Source organism: Lampris incognitus, chromosome 8 (assembly GCF_029633865.1).
Source record: "Lampris incognitus isolate fLamInc1 chromosome 8, fLamInc1.hap2, whole genome shotgun sequence".
NCBI classification, from domain to species: Eukaryota; Metazoa; Chordata; class Actinopteri; order Lampriformes; family Lampridae; genus Lampris; species Lampris incognitus.
Genome location: NC_079218.1, coordinates 32,179,651 through 32,201,934, shown reverse-complemented (window position 1 = coordinate 32,201,934; position 22,284 = coordinate 32,179,651). Strand labels below are relative to the sequence as shown.

Sequence of the window (22,284 nt, the reverse complement as noted above, 5' to 3'; positions counted from 1 at the left end):
GTTTGCAATGGTGATGGACAGGTTGACGGGCGAGATCAGGCAGGAGTCTCCGTGGACTATGATGTTCGCAGATGACATTTGTGATCTGTAGCGAGAGTAGGGTGCAGGTTGAGGAGAGCCTGGAGAGGTGGAGGTATGCACTGGAGAGAAGAGGAAGGACAATCAGTAGGAGCAAGACGGAATACCTATGCGTAGACGAGAGGGAGGACAGAAGAATGGTGAGGATGCAAGGAGTAGAGGTGACAAAGGTGGATGATTTTAAATACTTGGGGCCAACTGTTCAAAGTAATGGGGAGAGGTGAAGAAGAGAGTGCAGGCAGGGTGGAGTGGGTGGAGAAGAGTGTCAGGAGTGATTTGTGACAGAAGGGTACCAGCAAGAGTTAAAGGGAAGGTTTACAAGATGCTTGTGAGACCAGCTATGTTATATGGTTTGGAGACAGTGGCACTGACAAAAAGACAGAAGGCAGAGCTGGAGGTGGCAGAGTTGAAGATGCTAAGATTTTCACTGGGAGTGATGAAGAAGGACAGGATTAGGAATGATTATATTAGAGGGACAGCTCAAGTTGGATGGTCTGGAGACAAAGCAAGAAAGGCAAGATTGAGATGGCTTGGACATGTGTGGAGGAGAGATGCTGGGTATATTGGGAGAAGGATGCTGAATATGGAGCTGCCAGGGAAGAGGAAAAGAGGAAGGCCAAAGAGGAGGTTTATGGTTGTGGTGAGAGAGGACATGCAGGTGGCTGGTGTGACAGAGGAAGATGCAGGGGACAGGAAGAGATGGAAACGGATGATCCGCTGTGGCGACCCCTAACGGGAGCAGCCGAAAGTAGTAGTAGTAGTAGTAGTAGCTGTAACACAATTCAAAGCATTTCTAATGTGTCTGTTACTGCACGGTTTATTCCAAATATCAGTATCCCCAATTAAAAAAAGTGCTTAGAGCTAATATTGTTAATTTCTGTAAGATTACAACCTGTGGGAACTGCCTCAAAAATAATACCATTTACTTACTTAAATTTTTGAAGAAATTCTGTTTATGACAGTAACACACCATTTTGTTTATAAATTGAACAGCTAACAAAACTCCATTGCGATAAAACTGATTTTTATAAAATGTCCTTGTTATTCAATCAATCAACCAATCAATCAACTTGCATTTTTATAGCGCTGTTCTAGCTGCAACAGCCACTCAAAGCGCTTTACAATTAATTCACACACACACAAACACACACACACACACACACACACACACACACACACACACACACACACACACACACACACACACACACACACACACACACACACACACTCCGATGGCATGGAAATGGAAATTCCAGATAAAATATCTGTGTAACTGAAATTGTGTTCATATACTAATGTCCAGGCCATCAGTTTGCCTATGAGAGTTAGCGAATTTGACTGGGATTTTGTTAACAGAAAAATCGCATTTTAACCAAATAAAACCAAATAAAAAAAAATAAAAAAGACGATCAATGCCACTAGTAGATTTAAATAAATATGCAGGAAAAGCATCCCAGATGCTGTTGGGATTCTTTAAAAATGTTATAGTCCACTTAATCTTAAAAGTATTATTCAAGATATTAAAATCCAAGACCTCAAGACTACCCTTTCTCTACCACCTTTAATAATTTATTTTTTGAGATAATGGATCTCGGAAAGTTGAATCAGTTCATCTGGACACAACCTTTGGTGGGAGAAACGTTTCATCACTCATCTAAGTGACACAAAGCATTTTATCCAAGTCTTTGGTTACATATGTTGGGAAACTGAGGGGTAATTAGACACTAATCCAGAGAGCCCTTCTGGTTTGGTAGAAGAAGACGAAGAAGAAGAAAAAGCTGACGAGGAAGAAAATGTTTGTTGACAAAGTCGATGACGTAGCTGTCATGGCGGCGCCCTCTGTGGACAGTTGGAGCTGGTTTCCTGTTGTAGCACTCGGCGTTTCATTTCTGAAATGCCTTCTCATTAACGCATAGTGAGTGAAATTGTATCGTAGTTTTGTAGCTTAATAACATGGCAAATCTCAAGGATTAAAAAAAAAGGACAGACGAAGCGTTTAAATCAATTGGTGCAGCTATTAGCTCACCAGCTAACCAAGTCTCTGCATCACCGTTATCATTTAAGTAGTACTTTCTAAATCAGGAGGACAGTCTCTCTTTCCCTTCGGAAACTCTTTACCACGTCAGACCTGAAAAATATCTTTAGATGCTCTAAATGTCATTACTGTACGTTTGACTATATGCCCTCGTAACGTCAAAAAGATAATAATAGTTTAAGCTACATGGTTAACAATGATCCCCCCTGCAACATCGTTTTTCTCTCCCAGTCATTCCACAGACTTCGAGGTGCACAGGAACTGGCTCGCCATCACCCATAGCCTTCCCTTGTCCAGATGGTACCATGAGGTCTGTAGAGAAATTCTGTGGAAAAATTGTTTACGGATCAGTAGTTTTCAAGTCTTTTGTCAGTTTGCAGAACCCAAATGACATACACAAGGGAAGACACTTATCTGTGGATAGTGAAGGAGTTGACGTTAAATGTAAAGCACCCCCCCCCCATTTAGTTAAACAAGTTCCCCAGAGAAACTTCTGTGAAGCTTTGCCTTATGGGCTTAACCTGATCATATATTTCCTGTCTGTTATTTGAAAGGGCAGTTAGACCTATTATCTTAATTCTCATTTTTAAACTTAAAGCAGCTAAGCGAAATCAAGTTATTTCTCATGTCTGTTGTAGGGTGCCGTGAAAGGGTGCCAAGGTATCCCCATACCCCACAATTGGATCCACCAAATTGTCAGATAAGGCTGCACTCATTTGACTGACCTAGAGACCTAATTCTGTTGGTCTGTTGTTAAGGGTCAAAGGATTTATGTTTAATGTTGATAAGCACTCAGCGCAAATGAAGCAGACTGTTTGGTATAAGGAAGAGTGAATATTTACCCTACCCCCCTACATGTGATTTATGATTGTTAGGTCAGGGCAGAAATGGAGGAAACCGATTGGAAAGACCACGGGTCATATTTTTCTGTTGTTTTTGCTTTGTTTCCATGTAGAACACATCAGAGTGGACCCTGGACTACCCTCCGCTGTTTGCCTGGTTCGAGTACAGCTTGTCCCATGTGGCCTGGTACTTTGACCAGGACATGCTGGTTGTGGAAAACCTAAACTATGCCAGCTCCGCTACCATTCTCTTCCAGAGGCTGTCAGTCATCTTCACTGACTTGGTGTTTATCTACGCTGTTAGAGAGTGAGTTCAGATTTAGGTTCAAGATGGCAGAATCAGCTCTCCCTTTAGTATTTGATTGCTGGTATTATATGTCTTCTGAACTGTTACATGCAAAAGTGCTTAACAGTTTCAAATGTTCATTTCTGTAATTAAAAACTGGGAGGGGGGGCTAAAAAGACTAGCAAATGGTTGAACACTAGCTATAAGAAAAATCAACACAAAATATACCAAACATAAACATTAGCTGGTAAATTCAGAGGGAGAGAGAATCAATGTTTCCTTAAGTATGATTTAAAATAGTCACTCACTCATCGAGCCTGTGTTAGGATCTACTTTTTGGCTTTTTCCAATACCAGGTGCTGCAGGAGTGTAGGAGACAACAAAGGCTCCAAGGACCTGCTGAGACGGCCATCTTTCATTTTGGCTGTGCTGCTTCTGTGGAACTTTGGTCTCCTCATTGTTGATCGTATCCTTTATCTGTTGTAATTGCTGAGCCCTACTATCCTCTATATTTCTTATCACCAAGTCATGTTTCCTTGTGTCTGTAGCCACTGAGTCATGCAGGTCTTTATCTTAAACTGCCAGGTCACGATACCCTGTATCTTTAACCACTGTATATCATGTCATTCAGGGCAAGAATCTGACTTTGCATTATGCTCTTTTTTTTGTTTCTGAACTTTGACTTTATTAAAAATGCAACAAATCATCAAAATGTCATCACTGACCATGGCTTTGAACATAAGTGAGGTTGCAACAATTTTCCTTTTCATATCTACAGGACAGATGCAATAATATGCTTGAAGGTAAGCTTGAATTCTCCGGCAAGGCTTAGCTTGTGACCTAAACAGTTTGAGAAACCCTGCTTTAAATAGACATAAACAAAACATGGAAATAGTATTCAGCAGAGTCCTGTTTTGTTTTTGTTTTTTAAACTGACTCCCTGTGTAGGTCAGAGAAAAAAGTTTTGTTTTTTCTCAATCTCATTATAAATTGTCAGAACCTTGATAGTTTGTCCTAGATATTCATTTCCAGTACAATGGATTTTTGTTTGGCATTCTCCTCCTGTCACTGGCAAGACTTTTACAGGTAAGTGCCAACATACCACTCTGCCACCCTCTACCAAGGGTAGCAAGAATGCCAAAAAACCTCCTTTATATATGACCATGTGTGAAATTATGTTTTCAATTTTTCTGTGTATGTGCCCTCACTTATGATATGAATATGAATATTAAATATTTATTAAATATAAAATTTCAAATTATTTTTTCCCCGTTATGGCCTACTTATTCATGGTTCTAATTGCAATACTCCAGTTATTAGTGCTTACTTGACATGATCAGCAGACAAAGACAACATCCTCTATTAGCTGTACACTTATGTTAGTATTGGTGAGTAAAAATGTTTACAGTTCAGTTTACAGTACAGCCTTGTGTTTGTATTATCCAGTCCAGGCACCTGGAGGGGGCGCTGCTATTTGCCATTTTGCTGAACCTGAAGCACATCTACCTGTACATTGCTCCTGCATATGGCATATACCTCCTAAGGAGTTACTGTTTCACTCAGGACAATGGTAGTGGGTAAACACGTGTGACAGGGGCAAACTAGAAGCTACACAAACACACATAGATAAAGCAAACACACACACTTACACTCAAAGATACTTTGCCGTTAATGTTGTTGGGATTTAGGTCATGATACTGTCCGATGTGACTTGAAATGAGTGTGACACTCAAGTAAAGTTTGATTACATGCTGTCACTTTTACCCAGTTTCGCTTTACATAGACAGCACAAGTACTGCCCTGTGTACAGAATGCACATCTGTGCACAGACACAAATAAACAAAATGCGGTCTGGTAGCCATCAGTTTGATATTTTTGATATTCACAAGGCATAGATCAACTACGGTACATGCTGCTAACGCACACATATACATACACATGCACACACACACTCAACATGCATTGACTGCTTCAGTGATAGCTGAATGGAGTAACAATCTACTACTACAAATACTGGAAATTGTATTTTAAAGCTGCTTAAAGAAATCAAATAGTCATACAAAAGTTTTTGTGTTTTTTCAGATGGATCTGTGAGGTGGAGGAGTTTTAGTCCTGTCCACCTCATCGCTCTTGGAATCATTGTTATTGCTGTGTGTGCTGTGTCCTTTGGCCCGTTCATTGCTATGGTATGATTTTCCACTGCTCCTCTTTTTTATTGTTACTGTCAGAAATTATGTAACACTTTTTTTTCTTTAAAAGATACTTTTGAATAAAACAAGTTGATCACCAATCACTTTACATAGCACCAGATGGCATACTGAACATAACACATTATGGGATTTGAGGCTGGAGCTGGTGACTGTTTGTGTGTTACTGTATATTTGTTTGATTGTTTTTAAAGAAACTTCATTGACTCTCATTTGAAGAGATTTCATTCCAAAATGCCATATCCACCACTGACAACCTACTTTGTTGGGAAGTTAAACCATTTAATGGGTTACTTTTTAAGTTTTGAGTAATTTTAAGATCTTTTAGCTTCCAAAACCAACTCTGTTTTTCTATCCTGTTGAAAGAATAAGCTGTGGTTTGTAAATATTGTCTATAAAAACTCTCCAAGATGAATATCCTGTATTGTGTTTATGAATGGACTGTGTTTGTGGTCTTGTTCCAGGGTCAGCTGGCACAGGTTCTGTCCAGGCTCTTCCCCTTTAAGAGGGGCCTGTGCCACGCCTACTGGGCCCCAAACTTCTGGGCCCTCTACAACATCGTGGACAAGGCCCTGTCAGTGATCGGTGAGGCTCCGTTTATATTTAATCTGAAGTCACACTCATCAAGACTACCTGTAGCATATATTTTTGGGTTTAAACCTGCAAATATTTCAATCATGTGCACTGTGGATGATGTCCACAATCTTTTGTCTCTCACAACTAATATTAAGCCTAAATATTCTTCTATACTATCTATTGCTGATCATGGATATACTTGTACATGTACAATCCTCAGGTGTTCGTCTGAAGCTGCTGGACGTGGCCAAGCTTCCCAAGGCGTCCATGACTGGGGGGCTGGTACAGGAGTTCCAGCATGCTGTCCTCCCCTCCATCTCACCATCAATCACACTCGTCTGCACACTGCTCACCATCCTGGTGAGACAGTACAGAGAAACTGCTCTGCTTTTCTTTTTTGCTTTCTTTCGGAATGTTTGATTCTTTGGTTTAGTCTCTGTTTTTGAGTTTTTCATCACAGTCCTGGGAGAAATTCTTCTTTTTTTTGTTAATACTGTAAGTCAGGAGACTCTTGGTTATAAAGTATTTTGCTTAAAGATAGAACGAGTAGGATTTTCCTAAAAATCAATGTATAGACTCATACAAAAATCTCTCTGAGTCATCCCTTATGACCTACTAGATGTGTGTGGTGGTGTCTGTATCTGCAGAGACCCTGTCCTCTGCCTGTATTTTCTTAGTTTGCTGTGTACGGGACGTTTGTGGACATTAACCTTTGGTCAGCGGGGCTCTATAAAAATGTAGAAACCAGGTGCCATATCGAGATCATAAGCAAGCATTCAAGAGGAAGCTATGACAATGGGGGACACAGTGCCGAAAAGATGCAAATATAATGAGGCAAAACGCCAAGCGGACAAAGCGTGTTCCAAAACGAGTGAATCTGGGGTTGGCTTTCACCTGCTGGTGAGCACTGAAGGAGAGGATGGGAATGAAGAGTGACACAAAGTTGGCCTGTACACTGGGATGTGTTTTGGCAACTGCGGTCAGGGGGTGTGTCCTTCTGGTGTCGTTGAGCTGGGGAGGAAGGGCCAACTTTTAATGTTGTGTTTACAAAGCGCAACCGACAAATCCTACTTGTTCTATCTTTAACATACCAAAATGACATCATTGACATGTTAGTTTGTGATTGATTTAGTTTGTCAAACTGCACCAAGTGGCAGTCTTTATTTGTAAAACAAGAGAGCATTGCGTCTATACAAATAATCACAACTGCACAGGCTGTAGTTAAGATTAAATTCATGTAAGACTATAGGAGTGTGAATATAGAGCACCTTGGCCAATTAACAAAATATATGACCCACTGATCTAATCTGGGTTCGACAAAGGAGGTGTTGAAGGAAAAAAACACCATGGACACAGATATTTTAGAAAATGAATAAACCGGCTTGTATTTTACAACAAAATGGAAAAATGTCACAAGTGCAATTCAATATAGAATAGAGAAATAATAAACTCAGTTTTTTTCAGTTCAGTATTAAACCCTCTTGTTTTTGTTTGTAATGTCTCTTTAAATGAAAATGAAAATTACAGCTCTTTTGTTGAAAGTCCCCAAAAAATGCAGAAAATTCTACCTGGGTAGTACAATTTTGAATTTGGAGATCTCCCAGAAAAATCTTATCTGACTGTCCACCTGTGTTTATCTTTGCCTGTGTTTAACATTTTCATCACTGAAGAAGTGGCAAAGTGCATTGGCTGGAATGACGGCGGATTTCTTCCTCCACGTGCTGTCCACGTTGCTCTCTGTCAGAATCATGCATAGAAGAAAAAAACCCAACCTGCATACGGCAGGGGAAATCAGTAGCTAAATGTCTACTACTCAAAAGCATCAGAGTTGGAATTTGACTCTATACCGTATCTCTCACATTCCTATAACATAGAATTAGGAAACAAATCAACAACAAAAAGAAAAGAAAAGAAAATTAAGCTACTGAAACCGCATATGGGCTACGAGACATAATCACTTAGGTCTGTGTAGGTAGCAGAATCAATACATTCATCACTTTAAATACCCCTTTCAATGAAATAGCAGGCTGTATGTCTAACAATCCTTTGATTGTTTTTTTTATAATGAACTATCTTAGACTCTCGTTATTATTTGAACAACAAGACAACAACGAAAATACTAGAGTGGCTAAGTTAGATCAAAGGCAGCTGACTCGGCTGAGCTAAATTGGCTAATGGCTAATGCAGCATAGCTAGCTACTGTTAACACTCACCGGAGAATCCAGGTAAAAGAACACAAAATCCTCAAAGGCAATCCTCAACAAAACCCTCATTAATACTAACCCCCCCCCCAAAAAAACCTGAACTTTAGTGGCTACGTTTGTAGACTTCAATTATAGAATTTAGGTGAATTTAATTGCCTCAGTAGCATTCTAGAATCAGTCTCGCTCTGTAAGCAATCTGGGACATTCTGGACGTAGCTTAGTCTGTCCCTTACTATACACTGCTAGCGCCCTCTACTGGGGGGCTGGGGGAATATGCTAGAGTGTACAATAACTTAATTAGTAGGGCAGCTAAATTTATGGAGGTTACATTCATGTAGAAAGTACCAAAGATGGCATTACGCCAAACTAGTCACACCAATTTAATATATAAGAACTATTTAAACAAATAAATTACTAAAGATTTGTGGCACAGAAAAACATAGCTTAAACTTGCTAAAAAGGAGATGGGGTCACCAGGGAATCAGGTGTTTAGAGTTGGCTCAAGGTACAGATGTGTGTCCTGATTAGAGAACATGGAGATGGACTTTCCCAGTTATGCTGCTTTAATTTAGGCTGTGGCCTTTGAGCATTTACGCACAGCAATAAACAGAGGTTGTATAGGTGGATAGCGAAAACAGGAGAGGAAAATATTGCCGTCTTAACATCAACCACACATACGAAAACTGAACTAGACTTCACATCACAGGATCATAATACGGCAGCCGGTGTGTTAAGTCTGTAAATAACAGCTCTGGTGAGTTCACTTAGACGGGACAGAGTAAATTGCTATTATAATGAAGCAAGCTAAACCTATAAGGCAGTGGGCAGGCAAACTTGTAACACAAGTATATAGGCTTTCTAACACTTGCAACACACAGACTAACCCAGATAGACACTTTTGGTGATGTGGAAGTGGTTGAGTAAATAATTGTTAAATATTGTGAGGTAACTTGAAATGTTCTGAGTAGAACAGGTGGAACCTGGCTCATGCCACCATGACATCCCAGTCTGAGCCAACACGATTTAATTGAATAGTAATGTAGATTTAAAATAAAAAACTATCAGGCTTTTATAATTAGGAGACCTAGACTCTGGAACAGCCTACCTCTAATGAATACATTTTATTAAAAATGTACTCTTTGGGGCATCCAGGTTGCTTAGTGGTCTATTCTGTTGCCTGCCAACATGGGGATCGCTGGTTCAAATCCCCATATTTCCTCCGGCTTGGTGGGGCGTCCCTACAGACACAATTGGCCTTGTCTGCAAGTGGGGAGCTGGCTGTGGGTATGTGTCCTGGTTGCTACACTAGTGCCTCCTCTGGTTGGTCGGGGCGCCTGTTCGAGGGGAGGATGAACTGGGGGGAATAGCATAATACTCCTGCGCGCTACGTCCCCCTGGTGAAACTCCTCACTGTCAGGTGAAAAGAAGCGGCTGGCGACTTCACATGTATTGGAGGAGGCATGTGGTAGTCTGTAGCCCTCCCCGGATCGGCAGAGGGGGTGGAGCAGCGACTGGGACGGCTTGGAAGAGTGGGGTAATTGGCCGGATACAATTGGGGAGAAAGAAAGGGGGAAAAAATGTACTCTTTAAAAACAAACATTCATAAACTTGGATTTGATAGTTGATAATATAAATTTGTTCACCACATACTGTATGTGCAATGTACCTATTTTAATTTTAGACATTTTTTTAATAATGGGTTTAAGGTACCATACATTTTTATGAAAAGCCTCTTGTAGTTTCTAAATGTAATTTTTCAAAAGTTCTGTGTTTACTATTTGCCCTCATCAGTATTGTTTGATTTGTTTTAGCCTTCTCTTTTGAAAAGAATTTAACAAATTCATTTCATAACTAAAAAAAGACGTGTTTTTTTAACCTTTCTAATATTTCTTATCTCCCCCAACACACACACATGCGTGCGCACACACACACACACACACACACACACACACACACACACACACACACACACACACACATTTTTCATATATGACAAATAAATTTGAAGCTCGAAATGTTACGATCCCTAATTATTAATGATTATAAGCCCAAAGGGTTCAATTAATAAATAAGTAAGTAAGTAAATAGTTATAATAGTATGCATATTTATAATATTTTTTTAATTGTTCACACAGGCCATTTCAGTAGAGACATTAAATATATAACAATAGAATAGAAATTATTTTGTTTTATTATTGTACGGCACTAAGGAAGGAGAAAATGACTTGCACTGGTTGGCTAGACAGAGGGACCGAGCTGGGAAGGATGTGCAGCAGGTAAGGGTGATCAAGGATAGAAGTGGAAATGTGCTGACAAGTGAGGAGAGTGTACTGAGAAAGTGAAAGAAGAACACACACACACACACACACACACACACACACACACACACACACACACACACACACACACACACAAACACAAAAATGACTCTGCCACCTGTGTTTAACTCCAGCCAGCAGTGTGGAGCATCTGGCATAGGCCCCGTGAAGCCAGGGTCTTTCTGCGCTGCCTGGTTGTCTGTGCACTGGGCTCCTTCATGTTCGGCTGGCATGTTCATGAGAAAGCCATTCTCATAGCAATCCTGCCACTCAGGTCAGTCACTAATGTACATCCATGTTATTCCTTTTCTCTTCATCCTATCTGTCTTTTCTTCATCCCCTCCTCACAGTGATGGTAGTGATAGCCATGCCACTACCTGTGGCACAAGAAGTCGTTGATTTAGCTGTTACATTTGACATAGATGTAGTTTTATATAGTTTCAATCACAACAGTAAAAACAAGAAATGATTTCAGTTGTGCAGTAAACAGTTTTAAACTCTTAAACAGGTAAACAGACTCAAACTTCTCTTAAAGAGTTAAAGCAGCAGTTTACATTCAACCAAAATAATAAGACTAAAGGCATTAATAAACAGCATTAATTGAAAGGAAAAAGATGATAATGTGATCAAATAAAGTAATTACGGTCGAAACGCAAAGTTAGGAAAGCAGATTTGATTAATGTTGCTTGCACACCTAGATTGTTGAGTTTGGACTTCATGAGCTTTTTGTTTAGTATAGAATTTTTTTGACTGCTGTAAATACTTTTGCGTGGTGGTGCAGTGGTTAGCGTGGGTACCTCAGTACAAAGATCCTGGGCTCAAACCCTGGGGTTGTCCAACCTTGGGGGGTCATCCCAGGTTGTCCTCTGCATGTTCTCCCTGTGTCTGCGTAGGTTTCCTCCAGGTTTTCCAGTTTCCTCCCACAGTCCAAAGACATGTAGGTCAGGTGAATCGGCTGTACTAAATTGTCCCAAGGTGTGAATGTGTCAGCCCTGTGATGGACTGGCGGCCTGTCCAGGGTGTCTCCCCGCCTGCCACCCAATGACTGCTGGGATAGGCTCCAGCATCCTGTGACCCAAATTCTTATAAGTGGCTTGGATAATGGAATGGATGGAATGCTTCATGTGAACTCTGGTGCACACCAAACTAGTCCAAAAATCCTGTCTTGGTCCGCTTCCAATTTGGCCGTAGTGGGGACCATTATTGGTTTAAAAGCAATTTCATTAAACCACGTGAAGGAAATGATGACATGGTGCAATGCACTGTGGCTTCGGAGCGGGATGTTTCAATTGCTTTTGAGAGCTGTGAACTCGAAGGTCAAAACCGAGCGACGAGGCAAAATGGAACATTGCTATTGATTTGTTTTCACTTTGCCCTTTAAACCCAATGACAAACAAATGATCTTTATTTTTGTACCAAATTTGTTCTCTGTAGTTAGTGAGCAAGCTGAAAACCAGCAAAACTGTCTGCTGGTAACCCATAATGCATTGGGCTCATGTATTTATTTCCTTGTTTTTGGTCAGACTTTAACCAAAATGTGTGCCTGGTACTGGACAGTGTGGAATGACATGGATGTAGGACAATAACTACATTGTGGACTCCCAACTGGACTTTTTAAAGAGTTATATGTGAAAAACTCCTAAAAACCCCCGCATCCTATTGCATAGAAGGAGAAATTGACTGTAAAAGCAGCTTTGTTATCCTATTTCATTTATTTATTTATTCTGGAATAAAAACGTGAAAATGTGAACTTTCTCTTCCTGACAAAAGTTGGGCTTTTGTCATGTCAGGCAAATGTCATGGATGGATTCTTTCTCATGCTAATGCGAAGTGATTTCTGTGATTTTTCAGCTTTTTTAAAAACTGTCTCGTCTCACTGTAGCATACTGGCAGTTGAAAGCAGAGACGATGCAGGGATCTTCTTGGTGCTGGCCACTACGGGGCATTACTCCCTATTTCCACTTCTCTTCACCCCAGCAGGTAGGACCCTTAGCAACTGAACAGCACAAAACTCAACAGGAGATGGTGCAGGCCCTTTACTCAGATGCTCAATTCTGCTCATCCCTGCCCCACCCCAGTACTGCTGTGCTTGGTGGAAAAAAAAGTTCGCCGACTTCCCAGTTTCCGCTCAGGTTCTGGACAAAATTGTAACTAGTCTTAACATCAGCAACACTGATGTAGATAAAGCAATAATAATGTTTTATTTCTAATGGTATTTGTCAGTGACATAGGCTATTTTATAAGCGGTATGGACAAGGTTCTATTTGCAGATTCAAAGCCGACTTAAGCAAGGTGAGGTATTGATAAGAATTAACATATAAATGTATTCAGTTGCAGAAACATTGTTGTGATATTCACGTTAAAAGAGAATAACTGAAACATTCATTCATTCAGTCATCTTCAGCCACTTCCCCGAGGTAGGGTTACGGTGGCAGCAAGCTAAATAGGGTACTCCAGACGTCTCTCTCCCCAAAAACACCCTCCAGCTCCTCCTGGGGGATCCCAAGGTGTTCCCAGGCCAGATTGGACATGTAGTCCCTCCAGTGAGTTCTGGGTCTACCCCGGGGTCTCCCCCCAGTTGGATGTGCCTGGTAAAACTCCAAAGGAAGCCGCCCAGGAGGCATTCTAATCAGATGCCCGAACCACCTCAGCTGGCTCCTTTTGATACGAAGGAGCAGCGGCTCTACTCCGAGCTCCCTGTGGATGTCTGAGCTCCTCACCCTATTTTTAAGGCTGATCCCAGAAACTCTACGGAGGAAACTCATTTCAGCCGCTTGTATCTGCGATCTCACCATTTCAGTCGCTACTCAAAGCTCATGACTATAGGTGAGGGTTGGAATGAAGTTTGACTGGTAAATTGAGAGCTTTGCCTTCCGGCTCAGCTCCCTCTTCACCACAATGGTCCAGTACAATGTCCGCATTACTGCTGATGCTTCACCAAGCCGCCTGTCAATCTCCCGCTCCATCCTACCCTCACTCGGGAACAAGACCCCGAGTAACTTGAACTCCTTCACTTGGGACAACAACTCATCCCCAACCTGGAGGGAGCAATCCACCATTTTCCAGTAGAGAACCATGGCTTCAGACTTGGAGGTGCTGACTCTCATCCCAGCCATTTCACAGTCAGCTGCAAACCGCCCCAGTGTGTGGTGGAGGTTGCATTCTGATGAAACCAACAAAACCACATCATCTGCGAAGAGCAGAGATGCAATTCTGAGATTCCCAAAACGGACACACTCCTCACCTTGACTGCACCTTGGGATCCTGCCCATGAATATCACAAACAGAATCGAAGACAAGGGACAACCTTGGCGGAGTCCGACACCCACTGAAAATGTGTTTGACTTTGTGCCAAGAATGCGGACACAGCTCTCACTTTGGTTATACAAGGGCCGGATGGCTTCTAGCAACTGCCCCGGTACCCCATACTCCCGCAGTACCCCCCCACAGGGTGCCCCAGGCTACACGGTCATAAGCCTTCTCCAAGTCCACAAAAAACATGTAGACTGGCTGGTCAAACTCCCATGCCCCCCTCAGCATGTATGCAAGGGTAAAGAGTTGGTTGGTTGTTCCAGGGCCAGGATGGAATCCCTATTGTTCCTCCTGGATCCGAGGTTAGACAATTGGTCGGAGCCTCCTTTCCAGCACTCTAGAGTAGACTTTCCCAGGGAGGCTGAGCAATGTGATGCCCCGGTAATTGGAGTATACCCTCCGGTCCCCCTTTTTAAATATGGGAACCACCACCCCAATCTGCCACTCCATAGGTACTGTCCCCGACCTCCACGCGACACTGAAGAGGCGTGTCAACCAAGACAGCCCAACAATGTCCAGAGCCTTCAGCATCTCAAGGCGAATCTCATCCACACCCGGCGCCTTGCCACCAAGGAGCTTTTTAACTACCTCAGTGACCTCTGCCAGGGATATGGGTGGGGCTTCCCCTGAGTCTTCAGACTCTTCCTCCTCCACTGAGGACGATTTAGCCAGGTTCAGGAGCTCCTCAATGTGTTCTTTCCACCGCTCGACAACATCCCCAGGCCTGGGTCAACAGTTCCCCTCCCCGGCTGAACACAGCCTGAATCAAGCCCTACTTCCCCTCCCTGAGTCACCGGATGGTTTGCCAGAACTTCCTTGAAGCCAACTGAAAGTCCTCCTCCATAGCCTTGCTGAACTCCTCCCACATCCGAGTTTTTGCTTCCGCGACCACCAACGCGGCAACCCTTCTGGCTCGCCGGTACCTGTCTGCTGCTTCAGGAGACCCCTAGGCCAACCAAGTCCAAAAGGCCTCCTTCTTCACCCTGATGGCTTCACTCAGCACAGGTGTCCACCAGTGGGTTTTTGGGTTGCCACCTCGACAGGCACCAGTGACCTAATGACTACAGCTCCTGCCTGCCGCATCTGCAATAGAGGCTTTGAACATGGCTCATTCAGACTCCATGTCCCCAGCCTCCCTCGGGATACATGAGAACTTCTTCCGGAGCTTGGAGTTGAAGACCTCATGAACAGGGGCCTCTGTCAGACATTCCCAGTTCACCCTCACTACACGTTTAGGTTTGTCAGGTCTGTCCGGCATCCTTCCCTGCCATCTGAGCCAACTCACCACCAGGTGGTGATCAGTTGACAGCTCTGCTCCTCTTTTCACCCAAGTGCCTAAAACATACGGCCGCAGATCTGATAATACGACCACAAAGTCTATCATCGATCTTTGGCCCAAGTTGTTCTGGTACCAAGTTCACTTATGAGCTACCTTATGTTCGAACATGGTATTTGTTATGGCCAATCCATGACTCGCACAGAAGTCCAATAACAAGGCATCGCTCAGGTTCAGATCGGGGAGGCCGTCCCAGTCACGCCCCTCCAGGTTTCTCCATCGTTGCCCACGTGAGTGTTGAAGTCCCCCAGCAGAATTATAGAGTCCTGAGGCGGAGCCCTATCCAGGACACCACCCAGAGACTCCAAGAAGGCGGGATACTCCAAACTGCTATTTGGTGCATAAGCACACACAACAGTCAGAGCTTTCCTTCCAGCGACTCACAGTCGTATAGAGGTGACCCTCTCATTCCCCCGGGGAGAACTCCAACATGGCGGTGCTTAACCGGGGACTTGTGAGTATCCCCACACCTGCCCGGCACCTGTCACCTTGGCCAACTCCGAAAAAGTAATGAGTCCAGCCGCTCTCCAAGAGTTTGGTACCAGAGCCCATGTGGATGTGGAGGTGAGCCTAACTATATCTAGTTGGTACCACTCCACCTCCCGCACCAGCTCAAACTCCTTCCCTGCCAGAGAGGTGACATTCCACGTCCTGAGGATCAATCTGCGATGCTGGAAGTTGGCACAGCCCAGTTCCTGCCTTTGCCTGCTGCCTGGCCTGCATTGCACCCTACCCAAATGCTCATCCCTGTATGTAGTGGGTCCACGGGGTGGTGGCTCCGTGTTGTTTTTTAAGGCTGGGCCCGACCGGGCCCCATGGGCCAAGGCCCAGCCACCAGACGCTTGCCGGTGAGCGCTCCTCCCAGGTCTTGCTCCAGGAGGGGGCCCCGGTTTCCCTTTTCTGGGTGAGGTGCTATAACTGAAACAGTTAAGTTTCATTTGTAGCCCATAGTCTGTTTTCCATGTGAAATTGTCTCAATATAAACTGTAGGCTATTTGCTGCACAGATCTTAAAATGTTTTTGTAGAACATCAGCATGTTTCCTGGTAATGTGGCATTTATAACTCCATAAGGAATCCTTGCTGCTAACAACTGACTCCTACTCATCAATTATTTTCTTAATTTTTGTTTTACATTTGTAAGTTTTGTCGATGACTCTAGTAAAATAGTTCAAATGTCATCTTTCTCTGTTTGAAATTTGACCGACCAGTAGTTATGAGCAGCAGGGCATTCTGGGCTGAGTGGAACTAGAGTGAATTGGAAGAGACTGGAGCGGTAACTTCCCACTCTTCTAAAATGGCACTCATTGCTTTAATGAAATCAGAACTGCGCCTTGCTCAAAGAAAGTTGAATCAGTTCGTTTGGACACAACGTTTATTGAGAGAAACTTTTCATCACTCATCTAAGTGACCTCTTCAGTCTCAACTGACAGCAGTAATCCCCACCCTTATAAACAATACAGTTGTATAACAACCGAAACCAATGATCATTTTCATATGCAAATAGGCGTGACCATTAACGAGTTACAATGGCCATGTGTACTATTCACAGAGGATTGGGGAATAGTTGCAATCCTGCCTGCCGCATCTGCAACAGAGCCCCCCACGTTCAGGGATGGTCATTCACTCTTCACATAAGAAGGGGGGGGCATAAGAGTACATCTGTCGCCATCTTACAGTGTTGTGATTGTAAACATTCACAAATCCTCTGTGAATAATACACGTGGCCATTGTAACTATAGTTAGTCTCCTGCTACACAACAATTGCCCCTCTGGGACAAATAAAAACCTACTTGACTTGACTAGTTAATGGACTAGCTGATTGTTGTTTTCTGTCGTTATGCAACTGTTTTGTTTATAAGGGTGAGGATACCTGCAGTCAGTTTAGACTGAAGATGTCACTTAGATGAGTGAAGAAATGTTTCTCTCAATAAACGTTGTGTTCAGGTGAAGTGATTCAACTTTCTTTGATTTTCTGACTTGGATTATTGAGCATGCAAGCAGAGCAAGACATTTTACTCCTTGCTCTGCTTCACCCACATGCCCTGTTTAGCTATGGGGAGGAAGACACATAAAAGAAACTCATGTATGTAGGCATGGAATTCACTGCTTTGCTCAAGGTAACATCAGCAGGACAGACAGCTGGTGTCTTTGTAGTTGAGTTGAACTCATGACTTTCATTTGAAGGGGCTGCTAAACTGGTAACCATTGAGTCAATGGAGGAGCCTCCCTCTTACTATTAGAACTGCCTCCACTGTGGAATTGCCTACAAATTCAGGTTTACATTTTAGTCTTTGAGTCTCATTTACCTGCCTGTTTGCTTAGTACTAATTTTTGTAAATTTTATTCATAGATGTTTGTCTTTTTTCACTCCATTAAGTTTTTTTTTCAGCACTTTGGTCAGCACTTTTAACACATTTTTAAAATGAACTACTTGGCAGAAATAACAGCTTCAAAGAACTTGCTGCACAGAATTTTTGGTATCTTGTTTTAAAATTAGAAAAACACAGTTACAGATAACCCAGTAATGTTTCCGTAGCCACGTCCTTTACAAATAAAAATGTGTCGCAATTGTAGGAGTATGTCCTGTCTTTTAAAAGAAAATAAAAACATCAAATCCCTACTTAAAAAAAAGGCATACCTTTACTAGCTTATATTTATTTACTGATGACGTGGAATTTTTTGTACCATTTACTGAGAGCTGGAGCTCTGACCCTTGACCTCCATACTGTCTTGTTTCGTATAATGTCTGGGATTTTAGGATGTGAAGCTCATTCTGCTCACTGTAACATGCTCTGGTTGAGAGAATTATGCAGATGCTTAAAATGTAACCGTAACATATAACCCCTGGTTGTCTTGTTTCTTCCAGAGCTACCCATCAAAGTCCTCCTGATGCTTTTGTTTACCATTTACTCTTTCACCGCTCTGAGGAAACTGTTCAGGTAGGAAAACCCTCACTGATCAGCACAATCATTTTCAATCTATTAACAGTCCCAGATGAGGCCATTCATCAGACTGAAGTGATATGAACATTGAAAGGTTCACAAAAATCTTGGCTTGCCTGCAAGACCAGTTGAGGCCAACACAATCACAACACATATGAACTGTATGCAAACATTTTTCAAATGTTAACACTTTTTTGATGGGGGTTGTTAAAGAAAAATTCCTCAACTTGGACTTATTTCACTTTGATGTGAATGAAGTAGCTGGTTTAATTCCAGGCCTCAAAGCATCTGTACATTGCAACAATAGATGCCCTCAAAATTAAAATTTTAGTCTGATCATTGTCTTTTTATATGTTAATGAAAATGATTATAGTATTTACAATTTGATTTTCATCTCATAACACAACTTAATTACTTGAGATAAGGTGAGCAAGTAATTAAGCATCTGTACATTGCAACAATAGATGCCCTCAAAATTAAAATTTTAGTCTGATCATTGTCTTTTTATATGTTAATGAAAATGATTATAGTATTTACAATTTGATTTTCATCTCATAACACAACTTAATTACTTGAGATAAGGTGAATTTTACTAATCCCTTTGTGTGAGAAACGTCAGTTACCAAAGATAAAGTAAAATTGGGCATGAATACATTGAGAATAAAACAATACATTAAAAAATACTTTTACTTTAAGGTAAAATAGTGAGATAAACTGTGTCCATGTATAGAAATGTGCTTTCCATCCTGGCTATGAATAAAATCTTCACTCCATTTCTGCCCCACAGTGGACAGGTTCCCCTTCTCTGCCCCCTGGAAGCTGTGTACCTCTGTGGCCTGGTTGTCATAGAGATCCTCTGTGAGATTGTCTACCCCCTATCGCCATGGCAGCAGACCCTTCCCTTCCTCCCCCTGCTGGCCACATCAGTATACTGTGCGCTGGGTATCTCCTATTCCTTCATCCGTCTGTGCATCTCTTTGCTGATGCCGACCAAAGTAAAGCAGCTCTGAGAGAGACAGCAGCATATCTCCATCTAGTTGCCCAGAGAGAACGACTGCTAACCATGTCAACACAGGTTAGACCTCTGAAATAATCAGTCAGTCACTGAACACCCACGTGCCCCTGCTCTAGTGTTCTTGAGCAAGACACTAGACTGGTACTTGCTCTCCCACCGAAAGTCATTTTGGATAAAATCTTGAGTTGGATCCCCAAAACGTTAGTCCTCTTCTCTTTTTGGATTCTAATTGGGATGCGGGGTCTGCTTATGAGTGCCTGGGTCAGTAACCTCAGGCACACTTCGACTTTGACATTTATGGGGGTAATGGGGATCGAAACCCAGGGTTTCTGGATAGAGAATGACTTCACTCACCTTGAGATCATCCTGCTCATCTACAGTTGTGAACAAAGAACAAATTTGATGTGAAATTGCAAGGCAGTCTACCACTAAACTACACTGACCCCTTTGGTTCCTTACTGAGCGATGTCAAGTCAAGTCAGTTTTATTTGTATAGCCCATTGTCACAAATTACAAATTTGCCTCAGTGGGCAATGTGATATTTTTTTTTTTCAGCGAACAACTGTCCACCCTTTGGCTACTTATTATGGCAGAACAAAATGTCAATTTCAAATAACATCAATCTCAAGACATATACAGGATATAACAACCGTTTTGCTCCACCTTCGTTTGATCAGAAGGCAGAGGCAAGCAGAATCCCATCTGTTGCTTAGTGTAATGCCAGCACTTCTGTATGTTAGTCATCATTGGAAAGGGGAGCTGATAATTAATGGTATTAGTATTTGGACTGACACAAAGGAACAACAAGAAACTTCTTACAAAAAAAGTATGTTTTGGGTCACAAATCAAACTGCAAATGAGAAAAGTTAGGAAAGGAGGTAGGTAAAAAAGACCCCAAATCAAGTTGACCATTTGTTGATTTTGTTTTTCTTTTTTTTCATAGATAGACTTCTGTTAAACAGAAATTATGTCCTCTCATTGGTTAATGCAATCCTTACCAAAGTATGTATACTGTCTAAAAAAAAGTCTTGTTTTAATTTGCAAATATATGTGACAAAAATCAGGAGAAAACTAGAAAGATCAGCCAATGAGCTTCCAGGTTCATGACATGTTTAGCCATAGCAACACATTTTATTATGGACAACTTATGGGTAGATGTTTCTGTATAGTGATTGATCAGCACATCTGAAACGAGTCTTTGATCTCTTTATGGAGCTCAAATTACCTGTTACACTTTATGCTAGAATACTTACAGCATCCAAAATACTTTCTTGGACAAATTGGTGAAGTTGCATCTTACAGTTGTACATCTCACAATATATTATAATGTATTTCCGTTTCTGATTTGATTTCAAAGTAATAATAGTGTAAAAACACTTAACTGCAGATGGCTCTTTTCTCAGAAAGGAAATTATTTTATAAGCAAAGGATGGGCGCAACAAGTGACTCTTTTTTTGGGGGGAGGATTTCCCCCCCCCTTTCTCTCCCCAATTGTTTCCGGCCTATTACCCCACTCTTCCGAGCCATCCCGGTTGCTGCTTCACCCCACTGCCAATCTGGGGAGGGCTGCAGACTACCACCTGTCTTCTCCAGTACATGTGGAGTCGCTAGCCACTTCTTTTCACCTGACAGTGAGGAGTTTCGCCAGGGGGACATAGCGCGTGTGAGGGTCACGCTATTCACCCCAGTCCCCCCCCCCCCCCTCGAACAGGCGTCCCGACCGACCAGAGGAGGCGCTAGTGCAGTGACCAGGACACACACCCACATCCAGCTTCCCACCCGCAGACACGGTCAATTGTGTCTGTAAGGACGCCTGACCAAGCCGGAGATAACACAGGAATTCGAACTGGCGATCCCCCATGTTGGTAGGCAACGGAATAGACCGCTACACTACCCGGATGCCCCGACAAGTGACTTTTGATAGTGACACATTACATGCTTTGATTTTGTATTCAAGTAGTACTTGGTTGAATTTTTATTTGCTTTTTTGCCCCATAAAGCCCAAACCCCAAACCCTCCACATGAGAAATGATAAGTCATATAGTGTCCCTTTCAGGTAATTTACTATTTAGAGTATCTGAAGTACAGATATGAATTCCATATGGAGATAAAAGGTAATGATAAAAGATGATGTTTTACATGAAAAAAACAAAACAAAACAAAAAATGGACCAAAGTACAATTCAGGACTATGATGGTTGACATTTACACTGTATTTTCTATCTTTTGAAATAAAACAATAATTATAACCAAGTTCAAGGAGTTTGTGCTTTAGATACTTCTATCCTTGAGTGTCCCCAAAAAAAAAAATCTATAGTGGGATTCAACCTGCAATAAATACTCAACTCAAAACCAAAGGAAACCCACCAACATCTTCAACAAAAAATATCATACAACCCAGATTGCACCACAGGTAGCATGCATATACTTTTACTGTTATTAGAGGTATTGTTAATTATCATTATTATTTATAGTTGGTATTACTGATCTTAACCCAGGTCCTTTCCGTGTGGAGTTTGCATGTTCTCCCTGTGTCTGTGTGGGTTTTCTCCAGGTGCTCCGGTTTCCCCCACCATCAAAAAGACATGCATGTTAGGGTTAGTACTCCTGTCTGAGCCCCTGACTGAGGCATGGCAAGACGAACTGGAGTTGGTCCCCGGGCGCTGCACGGTGGCTGCCTACTGCTCCTAGCTACACAGCTGGGATGGGTTAAATGCAGTGGAAGACTTTTCCCATGGGGATCAATAAAGTAATAAAATAAAATAAAAAAATTGAATAATATCACTATTTGGAAAACTTTTAAGATTTTCATTGTACAAGGAAGCTTCTTGTACAGCCAGCAACTCAAGTCTCTCAGTCACAGTACAGAACATCGTTTGGGTGAATAAAGGCTGAAAGAAGACTGATTGTTAAAAATTTTATTGATAAGGCAACACAAAGGGTAGGCTAGATAAATCATCCTCAAGCTTTACAGGATACACTTTCACATTTGTCTTCTGTCCAAGGAGCGCTGTATTGCACAATAGGAGTAGTCAAAATTGGTCCTAACTTGAAGATGAAACAGCAGAGACAAAACTAATTTGCATTGTAGTTTAGCAGTGGTTTATCTCTTCATTTCTAGTAAATCACT

General features: G+C 42.1%; 1 protein-coding gene across 1 annotated transcript; it reads left to right on the top strand.

Moving 5' to 3' along the window:
• Positions 1 to 1,907: 1,907 nt before the first annotated feature.
• Positions 1,908 to 21,394, top strand: alg8 (ALG8 alpha-1,3-glucosyltransferase). The gene is made up of 13 exons (XM_056284918.1): positions 1,908 to 1,996; positions 2,348 to 2,426; positions 3,072 to 3,265; positions 3,601 to 3,710; positions 4,263 to 4,330; positions 4,691 to 4,817; positions 5,327 to 5,430; positions 5,916 to 6,036; positions 6,248 to 6,387; positions 10,684 to 10,823; positions 12,432 to 12,529; positions 18,065 to 18,137; positions 18,928 to 21,394. Exons 1-13 carry the CDS (start codon positions 1,908 to 1,910, stop codon positions 19,148 to 19,150), a joined length of 1,566 nt encoding a protein of 521 aa, XP_056140893.1. The 3' UTR covers positions 19,151 to 21,394.
• The last annotated feature ends 890 nt before the right edge of the window (positions 21,395 to 22,284 follow it).